The following is a 10733-nucleotide window of genomic DNA, read 5'->3' on the forward strand; positions in this document are numbered from 1 at the left end:
TTCTGCATAGAGGTTATAGTTAAGTCTGTCAAAACTGATGAGGTTTCCAAGAGAGTATAAAAGAAAAGAGTCTAAGATAAAACCTTGGGGAACACCTGCTGTTATAGGGAATTCTGTGGATTATGATCCAGCAGAAGGAGACAAAGGAGTGATCGGATGGATAGGAAGAAATAATTGGGAGAGAGCAGTGTCACAAAAACCCAGGGAGGAGAGAACATTAAGGAGGATAGGTTGGACAGCAGTGTCAGTGGAGGCTGAGAAAGGTCAGAACTGAAAAAAGGTCCCCAGATCTGGCAATCAGATCATTGACTAGAGAGAGCAGTATCCGTTGACTGATGATCTGTGGAAGTATAGTGAAGTAAGATTCAGATGTAAATCCTGGTCTACCATTCACTAGGTTTATGACCCTAGAAAGATCAATCCACTTCTTTAGACCTTTTCCCTTATCTATAAGGGATCTCCTCCAGTTCTAGATTTCTTGGAGTCTTTGGTCTTCTAGTAGGAAAAAAAAAGGAAAGGATAGCTCCCAGGGAAAAGACAGAATCTATTATTTGCTAAAATGATTTCAGGGGACAAGAACCTGCTTCATTAAAGAGGAAAAGGAAGTCAACTTTTTGGCCTGGTACAGCCATGATCCTCAGCAAGAATCTGGAAAGTTCTTCAAAAGCTCTCACTTATTTCTCCTTTGGGAGGAATTTTATGTGTTCCACGTGATGGAGTTGGTGTGCAGAATGATGAGTTTGTTAGGAACATGATGTTCATGGAAGGGCTCCTTCCAAAGCTATGGAGTTTTGAACTTGTGAGACAGAGCTATAATCTGGCAGAAAGTGAAAAGAAAGAGGGGTGGGGCATGGATTCAAAAGAGAAAAAAACATGGTGTAAGTCAGCAGCTGGCACCTTTTGCCTAATGAGAGAAAAAGGGCTTGAAAGTTTCTTGGGTGGGTTTGTGGATTTTGTATTATTTTTCTCAGGAATTTTACTAAACTGGAGAGAAATGGTACAGTCTAGTTCAGGAAAGATGCCCTAAAAATCTTTTCTTCTGTTTTTCTGTTCTGTGTTCATGAAGCAAAGTGGGAAAAATTCCCAGGATGCCAGACTACTCCCTCCTACTCTGAAAAAAAATGTAGGAGTGCAGATAATTCTAGGCAAATGGCCCATTCTGTTCCCTGAGGTCAGGGCAGATGGACATAGAACAGAGAGACACATGGTATACAGGAGTATGTATACCCAGGGGCTATCCTCCTCTCTGGGCTGATGTGCTATCTTTTTTTTCTTTCCTCACTCCAGATCACGGCTGACTTACTGTCCAATGGTATTGATGTATATCCCCAGAAAGAATTTGATGAAGACCCAGAAGACAGACTAGTCAATGAGAAATTTAGAGTAAGTAACTTAGCTGAAGACTCATTCATACAAAATAGCCCCACCTGGAACTGGTGCTCCTAATAACTTACTAAGAGGGTGGGAAGGTGGCCTTTCTGCCATTCTAATCTATCCTCAGGTCTTGGGGAAAAACTCAGCTCAGAAGTTTCTCCTTAAGTAGATCTTTGCCAAGAAACACTGGTTTGCCCAGTCCCCCATCTGTGGGGGATTTGGGCAAACTAACGGGCTTTCTCTAATGTAGCTACTAAAACCCTGCCATATCCCTTTTTTCTTATTTAGGAAATGATTCCATTTGCAGTTGTGGGCAGTGACCATGAATACCAAGTGAATGGAAAGAGGATCCTCGGGAGGAAGACTAAATGGGGCACCATTGAAGGTAGCCATCTTCCTATTTCTCTTTTTTTTCTTCCCAGTGGGTGAATGTTAGGGGTAGTTGAGGCTGGTAGGAGGAAGCAGTACTACAGAGACCTCCATTGGGAAGACTACATGGTAGATCATCACACTGGACTTAGTTTAGATATCTAGGTTGTAATCCTAATTCTGCCACAAACTAGCTTCATGACTCTGGACAAATAATTTTCTCCTATGGATTCATAGGACTTTAGGGATCATCTAATCCTAATCTGAGGTCCATGAATTTTTATATAGATATAGATATAGAGACTCATGACTATATTTCAGTATAATTGGGTTTTTTTTGGTGATCCTATGTATTTTATTTTACTCATTTAAAAACATTCTTCTGAGATATTCATGGACTTCATCAAAGAGCTAAAAGGTTCCATGACATGAAAAAAGGTTAAAAACCCATGATTTAATTCAACTCCTTTACTTTGTAAAGGAACATATCTAGAGAGATGGAATGATTTCAGATGCAGCCAACTCTCGTTGCAGAGCCAGGATTAAAATATAAACTCCCAGTCCCAATGGAAAATGATGTTTCCACTGAAGAAATTGAGATGAATGGCTCAAATGAGTTTTGGGAGATTGTACTATTGGCCTGGGTTTGACCTAGGGCAAGTCTTTTAACTAACCTGGTTCCTACTTTCTTAAAAAATAAAAGATATATATGGCTTTTTTACACTGCCGTCACTTTCCTGTGACTATTCTCACACCAGTGGAACCTTCCCTTGTAACAATGCAGTAGTGCTAAAAGAAACACATAGGATTGTAGAATTCACACTGTAAGGAACTGCCTTATTCTTTAGCTGTTTAATCTTAGTCAAGTCATGTCACCTTTCTGGGTCTTCAGTTTCCTCTGTAAAAAGAGAGTGAGGGAGGCTACTGGACTAGGTTCCCAGTAAGGTTCCTTTCCAGTTCAAAAACTACGATCCTATGAAAATTATTTGTGACAAGGTCTGATGGGGAATATGATCCCAATCCTACAGACCTTCCTAAGTTTTTGTGAGAACAGATAAGGTCTATTGAGCTCTTTCAGGACAAATTTACTAACTAAAGCTCAGTAAGTGGTCTTGCTTTTCCTGCATTGTCACAATCTTCCATTACGGTGGGAAATGGGATATTTTGCTGGTATGTTGAGCTGCCCATACTTTGGCAGAAAAAAATCCGCCAGAAATCTTGCCCTAGTGAAAGGCCTGTGGCAGGAGGAGGGAGTGGGAGAATACTGACCTTTTTTCCTTTGTTTTAGCTCTGATTGACTGCTGGATTGTCTTTGCTTTTTACTGAATGTTGGGTGGAGAAAACATGATGCATTGTTTTTCCTCTGTTCCCTTCTTCTGAGAGGAAAGAGAGAGAGAGAGAGAGAGAGAGACAGACAGACAGACAGACAGACACAGACAGAGAGACAGAGAGACAGAGAGAGAGAGACAGAGAGAGAGAGAATATGAATGTGGGTGATCTGGATACCCAGTTGTGGTATATTTTTTAACCATCTGGATATTTTCCAAATTCCCAAATGCCACATTGACGAGCCCAGCTCTTAGACAAGCAAACTTCAAACAGCATCCTCCAAAACTTCAGACAGGAGGAATCTTCCTTTCTCCAGACCTTCCTTCTCTGTGCTAGGAGCCTAACTCAAACCCAGCCCTGTCCTTTGGAAGAGAATTGTTCTAGGATTCTCCTCCCCACGTCCACCTACATACACATGCTGGAGAGTCTCCTTGGATTACTCTCTAATGAGGATCAGGGTTTTTTTCCTCCACCCGAGGTCCTACCAGCATCCGGGGTCTGTTGGCTTTTCATTTCTTTGGGGTGGGGTGTGCAGTGGCTGGTCTATCTGCTCCTATGACCCTCCTCCCTCCTAAAGATATTTTTCTGATTAAGGTTCTTTTTATAGAGGACATGTTTACTGAGGGCTAAAGGGAGTGGAGAAGGTGGGTGGTGGGTAGAAAAAAGGGAATGGAACCCAAAGTGAAGACAATTTGTTCATTGTGATGCTTCTGCTGCCCCCTCATGGCTGATATTGGAAACTTCAGGAAATTGCTGAGTTCCTGCTGGTGAGATTGTCAGTCCGTAAGTGGCCAAGGCTGTGTTCAGCACTGTGACTGAGGCTGTTTGGGGAACACTGAACCTGAAGAAGCAAAATGCAGTTAAAATAAAATTGCCAAGCAGTGGGTGGCCGAAGGTGTCTCAGGGAACTATTGCTTTGCATCAGAAGAGTCAGACACGACTGAAAAATAAATGTGCCAAGCACTGTGCTAGACTGAATACAAAGACAAAAAGGAAATAACCTTTGTTTCTAATGATCTCATGTTCTACTATATCTATACATGTAAGGATATAGAAAATATACAAGGTAAATTTTCATGGGAGAATGGTGTGAATCCACTAGCTGGTGGGATCAGGAAAGGTCTTATGAAGGAGGTGACTTTTGAGCTGAATTTTGAAGTCAACGTAGAGATTCCAAGGGGTAAAGACAAAAAGGGAATACATTTGAGTCCTCACTTTGCTGACTTCCTCTAGAAATCTAATTCCTCTGGAATATAGTCTAGTTTGTCCATGTCTTCAGACTGAACACAGTACTTCACGTGTTGTCTGACCAGCACAGAGTCACTATAGCTTCCCCTCTAGACACTGGATTTCTCTCAATTCAATCTAAGTTTGTAACAGCTTTTGTTTTAGTAGCCACACCTGCCACTACTGGCTCTACTAAGATTTGAGTCAATTAAAAATCTCAGATATTCTTCACATAAATTGCCATTTAACCCAGGATATGGAATCATTGATTTCTATCAAAGATTGATCTTGTTAGTTTTAAGAATGGATGAAGTTTCCAGAACAAGTCTGACCATCTACTCCCCTACCCTTGTGCCTAAACTGTATGTGAGGCAAGAAGAATATGAGACAGAAGTTTTCGGTAAAGTTTCTCAAAGTGTCCCCTCCCCACCTCCAACTGTCTGTCTCCCCTTGGGTCAAATCTGTGTCATAATGGCATTACAAATTACTTGGAGTCTCAAAGGGAAAGCCACGATTAAAAAAAGAAATTACAAGAGAACTGAGGAAAGGGAAAAATATTCCTGACATTTGTGAAGGTCTTAATAATGTTTGCAAGTGGTGTGTGTGTGTGTGCATGTGTGTGTGTGTGTGTGTATTCGTTCATTCAAACACACATGCATTGAGTGGGACACAGGTATTTGAGCTTATCACATGGTGGGTGGGTGACTATGCATACTTGAGTGTGTTCCTATTTAAGAAAAAAAAACTTCCTATGGAACAAAGTGAACATTTCCTAAAAATACCACTACTTAAGCAGTGAAATCCCATTTTCAGTTTCCTGCTCAAGAATAATTATAACTGGGATGTGCTGGTGGGGGTGTGGGGATGAGTACAATTTTTAATAGTAAATTTTTATTTCCTTGCCTTAGTTGAAAATACTACACACTGTGAGTTTGCTTATCTGCGGGATCTCCTTATCAGGTGAGCGTAGAGCTTATTTTTTTCTTTGGGTTCAGTTGTTTGCCTTTTTCTGGGTCCCCCACATATGGACAGAAAAGAGACTAAAGGCTCATGTGTTCTTAAGCAATAAGGGTGATCTGAAAGGTAAACTATGCATTAGATTCCCAAAGACCGTATCTAAATGTCCTTACCTCCTGGCTATCTCTTTACTGGGAAGACCTTAGCCAGCCGCACACTATAAATAAGGCTCCTCACCTCCAAAGGGACAAGGGTTTGTTGGAGAGTGTCAGGACAGGGAGGAAAGGATGCAAGTAGGACTGAAGGAGGGGAAGGTTAAGAAGGCATAGATAGAGTAGCCTTTTTTAAGTATAGTACATAAAGGTTGTGCCTGGTGGGGGAGATGGATAGCTAATTGTTTCCCTTGGTCAGATTGGGAAAAAGAGGCAGTGTATTACACTGGGGAAAAAAATACTAGATTTGGAATCAGAAGACATGCATTCATTCAAATCCCTACCTAGAATCTTACTGCTAGTGTGACCTTGGTCAAGTTTCTCTTAATTTTTAGTTTTCTCATCTGTAAAATGAACGCCTTGGACTAACTAACTTTAGAGGACCCCTTCCAGGTCTGACTCTCTAATTCTAAGAGAATTCCCTGGCCAAAACAAGAAGGGTCCTGAGAAATACCAAGGTCTGTGGAAGCCTCAAAGAGTTCCCTTTACCGAGAGATTTCAAGGAGAGAACAGTTCATTCAAATAAATGAATTGGGAAGCTCATCTTTTTCTTTCTGTTCTGCTGATCCCAAAGTCCCATCAACTCAATTTTTTGCAGCCTTTAAACTGTGTCTCTGAAGTTTCAGTCTATAGTAGGATCCTCCAGTCAATGTTACAGCTGCTGTGCTAGTTGATAGAGATACAAAGACATAAATGAAATGGTTCCTGCCATCAAGTCTGTCAGGATAGAAATCACATGCACGTTTAAGTTTATGTACAAAATAAGCATATGCATGATATACACAAGTATATCTCATCGATCCCCATGACAGCAAAGACCCTGGTTTCATTTCCCAAACCGTCCACTTGACCCATAGACCTCATACTTGACTTGTTTATTCTTCCCTAGTACCTAAAACATAATTCACATTCAGCATCCATCAGTTGAGATAGACCTACAGCTGAAAGGGACTTTGGAGGCTTTCTAATCCAATCCTCCTATTTTAAACACAGAGGAACTGAGACCCAGAGAGGTTGTTACTTATTGAAAGGTCTTATAGTTAGCAAGTAACAGAGTCAGGATTCCAACCCACATCTCTGACTCTAAATCAAGCACTCTTTCTACTTAAAAAAAGTAATAGATTTATTTAATAACACACTATTTAATAATTTAATATTTAATCAAGAAATCAACCTTTAGTCTATAAAATAAATTATCATACTAGAGTATGCCCATCTTTTGTGAATATTATGATCTTCAGATCCCATTTATGATTGTCTCGTTAGTGTCCCAGCCAGCCTCAAGACAATAATTTGCCAATAATACCCTGGAACGAGTACTCCTTTGTTGGCAGAACATTGGCTTAGGAGGCACTAACAGTATTATCAATCACTTGAGTATCTATTAATCATTCAATCAACAATCATGTATTAAGTGCCTACTATGTGCTAAGACCTGGGAATACAAAAAAGGTCCCTGCTCTCAAGAAGCTCATAATGTAATGAGAAAGACAATTTAGAAATGATGAAGAAACAAGCTATTATTATCAGGATGATTTGAGATAATCAGCAAAGAGGACAACCTGTGCTAGGCAAATGGGATGTAAATACAAAGAATGAAGTAATTCTCTCCCCTAAAGGGGCTTCCATCAGGGGAGATAAGTACAGACAAATGAACTCTTCAGAGACCTTCTAGTCTTATTAGAGAAATGGGGAGCACATGCGTGCACACATACACGCACACACACATGCACATAGGCACACACGCATGCATTCTTTCACTCACTCACTCTCCTCTGCAGCAACCATTTACAAAGCAGCATCCAAACAAGAGCACTTGCATAAGATATCTTTTTAAAAATCTCTTTTCAGTTAATTAATTATTTATTCAATTATTTCATTTACTTAATGTTTAATATTATAACTTAATATTTAAGAATTTAATTATTAGTTTATTTTTATTTAAGACATTAACTAAAAATAGGTGGTGGCCAGGAACTGACTTCAGGCAAAGTCCATGATGAGTGGCAGTAAGGCATAATGGAACAAGAATTGGCCCTATAGTCCCAAGTCCTGAGTTCGAGTCCCAGACCTGCTATTTACTAGTTTAATGAATGGGAACAAGCCACTTTGCCTTTCCCAGTTTCCATATCTATACAATAGGGCTAATAGCATTTGCATTCCCTACCTTACATGATTGTGGTGAGGAAAGTGCTTTGTAAATTGTAATGTACCTTGGAAAAAATCAACACCAATGAAAGGTTATTCGCAGGGTGGAAAGGAGAGGGTCAGTCATGAATGAGTCCTGGAATGAGCCCCCTGGGATTCTGATTTGGTGTTCTCAGTTTCCCCCATGGTCCAGCTAAAACCTTACTGACCTCTTTATTGCTTTCTTCAGGACACACATGCAGAACATTAAGGACATTACCAGCAGTATTCACTTCGAAGCCTACCGAGTAAAGCGTCTGAATGAGGACAGCAGCAACATGCTTTCCAACGGTGTGGAGGAGGAGGTGGCACCCCAGGAAATGTAGAAGCATTCCCCTGCCCCTAGGATCCATCCCTTCTACCCATTCCCATCCCCTAGTCCATCACCACCCTTCCCATCCTGTTTTATTTTATATAATTTCCTTCATGTTTGTCATCATCCATCCCTTTTACACGCTGCCATTGTCACGTGACCAGATAACAAGATACCATATATCATTGTTGAGTGTGTTAATTATTAGCCCACTGGCACTGATCTTGGAAGGGAGGGGGACATGAGAGATATGTATTGTGTGGTTCTGGGTGAGGACAGGGTACCCCTGTACCATCTGAGACCTGAAAACTCTGGACTGTAGGAGATTGGACATTGTAGACTGTCCAGCCTTTGGAACTTGATCCTAGGATGCCAGCTTCATTTCCCCCGCTTCTTCTGAGATTCTTCTGTTCTCCTGCCCTCAGCAGCACTTTGGGAAACCAAATCTGTTTACTTCTAGGACCAGAGAAAGGAGAGAAAAGGCAAGGGGGGGAGTGGGGAATCTGTAGCTACAAAACCATTCTAACTAGACAAATTTGCTCAGTGCCAAATAGCCTCAGGTGTTTGTGTGTATGTGTGTATGTGTGTTTGTGTGTATATGTGTGTACACACATGTATACAGTATAAGCATGTCCATATGCCCACTTTTCACCCCTCTGTCCACATAAGATCATAGCTTCTCAGAAAGAATGTAAGTTTTTGAAGCACAGGAATTCCGTGTCATGAGAGGATGGATAGAGACCTGGGGACAATGGGTTCTCACCTCTCCATCCTCCCTCCATCCTCTTGCAAATATGAAAGGACTCAGACAAAACAACCTTAAGAGCAAGAGTTGATCCCCTACCCTCTTCCCCAGGGAAGTAACTAGTTCTAGGAAATGAATGTGCCAAATTCTGAAACAGTGACAAAGCTGACTGTGTGCCTGTCCTGGAACAGAAAGTGCCTTTTAACTGTGCCCATCCAAATAAATCATTTGGGGGCTTCTTGTCTCTCCCATGTAGACCCTTGAGCTGGGGAAATGGAAAGAAATAGAGATCAGGTAGTGCCTCTAATCATGCTTTCCACCAGCTATTATTACTCTTTGTTGGAATGTACAAACTGCTGATTTGCTGGGAACTTGCTTGGATTTATGATTTTCTTTTAAAAATAAAATAAAATAAATTCCTTCTCCCATCTTGCCTTCTTCCTCCCCAAGGCCTTTTTAATTTTCGGAAGGTTAGAAGTAGGTTGATCTGATGAAGTAACTGAGGGTAGAAATTGTAGATGTTTAAACAGTGTTGTTTAATAATACTGAATAAGAGGATTTTCAATGAGTTTATTTCTTGTTTTTGGCTTGTGTGGGCAAGCATGCTTACTCATGCCTAGCTCTTCATTTTGGCTCAGTACTTTGTCTAGTGGACCTCTCACCTTCTCACAACCCCCTAGGCACATGCGGCCTGCCCCCACTTTTTTCCAGCTCTAGCACATAGCCATCTCAGCTTGCACCTGTACAATTTGAGACTAGGTAATTTCTAGGTGCTTATCAACCCCAGTCACTGCATCCATTCACTCATCATTTCAGAGTAGCCCCTAGTCTAGACAGAAGATTTTAATGAGGTACAGAGTTGGAAGTAGAGATTGGGGGGAGTGAGGGTTACCACAAACCATTTTTCCCTTAAACCATTCCAGTCAAAAGTCATTGTAATGGCTTTCCATTTCAATCCACCAAAAGGAAAAATTACTGGACCCCTAACTAATAGATTTGTAGAATCTTATATGTAGAGCTACAGTTTCAGAGTGGTGATACATACAAAAGTTTATTTTTGACAGACTGAATTTAGTGTTTAACTCCTGTCTCACATAGGAAATATAGAAGTCTTTACTGAACTATGTTGAGGGAAAACTGTTTACTATATATACATACGTATGTGTGTATGTATATACAATATATACATACACACATACACACACAAACTGTTTCTAATGTCTGAGTGTAGTGAATTGGGGGTGGTGATCATTTCTGTAGGATGCACTTCTGCTCACATCATGTCACTGGCTTGTGTGATTTCCAGGCAGCACTGTGTCAGGGCAAAGCAAGATGTTCAACTTTTCCTTCTTTTTTCCCTTAAGTTTTGAAAAAATGTCAAGACATCATGGCGATAAAAATTCCAAAAATTACTTTTGGCATTGTGGTATAATGCATCCTGACAACTTTAACTCTTTTTGTATAAATAATAAAATGTTTAATATGTATTTCCTGAAATAAATGTTTCAAATGCAAATGATGAAAGAGTTTAGGTAGGAGTTGCTTTTCTTCTCTGACTCTCAAATGCGTCCCTGGATTTCCCCTTGGGTTTCCCCTTGGGTTTCCTGAAATGCTTGGACAGTGAAAGGCCTGGAATCAGCCAACACTAAGGTGAAATCCCTACTAGAGTTAATCATGCATATGGAATGTGTATTCATTTGATTCTCTCTTGGGCTAAATGTTACCTTTGTACTGTCTGGTAAAAGCAATTACTAAACTTGTCAATAGTGGTTTTTTTTTAATTGAGGTAAATATTTAACCTGCTTGAAAGGAAAAAGAGTCAGAACCCTTATTTATAGAACATCTGTGGAGATGCTCATTACAAATCCTTATCTAAAGTATGTCCACACAGTACTTTCTCAGCTAGTTTTGAACTTTGGATGTACTTGAAAGTAATAAGACTATATTTTATATTTGTTAAAAGGGAGAAATAGTGTGGTTCCTAGGTGAATTTCAGAATTTGGAGTCAGGGAGACAAAGG

At 40.4% G+C, this 10733-nt stretch overlaps 1 protein-coding gene across 5 annotated transcripts in view; it reads left to right on the plus strand.

Annotated features, from left to right (window-relative positions):
* Positions 1-10232, plus strand: part of SEPTIN9 (septin 9) — a 335206-nt gene extending 324974 nt beyond the window's left edge. For all 5 annotated transcript variants that reach the window (XM_072645129.1, XM_072645132.1, XM_072645131.1 and 2 more), the window contains 4 exons: positions 1288-1383; positions 1663-1759; positions 5208-5259; positions 7846-10232. In XM_072645129.1, the coding sequence (XP_072501230.1) occupies positions 1288-1383; positions 1663-1759; positions 5208-5259; positions 7846-7981 (381 nt within the window). In that variant the 3' untranslated portion in view covers positions 7982-10232. The remainder of the gene's footprint in view (positions 1-1287; positions 1384-1662; positions 1760-5207; positions 5260-7845) is intronic.
* The last annotated feature ends 501 nt before the right edge of the window (positions 10233-10733 follow it).

Source organism: Notamacropus eugenii, chromosome 2, assembly GCF_028372415.1.
Source record: "Notamacropus eugenii isolate mMacEug1 chromosome 2, mMacEug1.pri_v2, whole genome shotgun sequence".
Taxonomy (NCBI): domain Eukaryota; kingdom Metazoa; phylum Chordata; class Mammalia; order Diprotodontia; family Macropodidae; genus Notamacropus; species Notamacropus eugenii.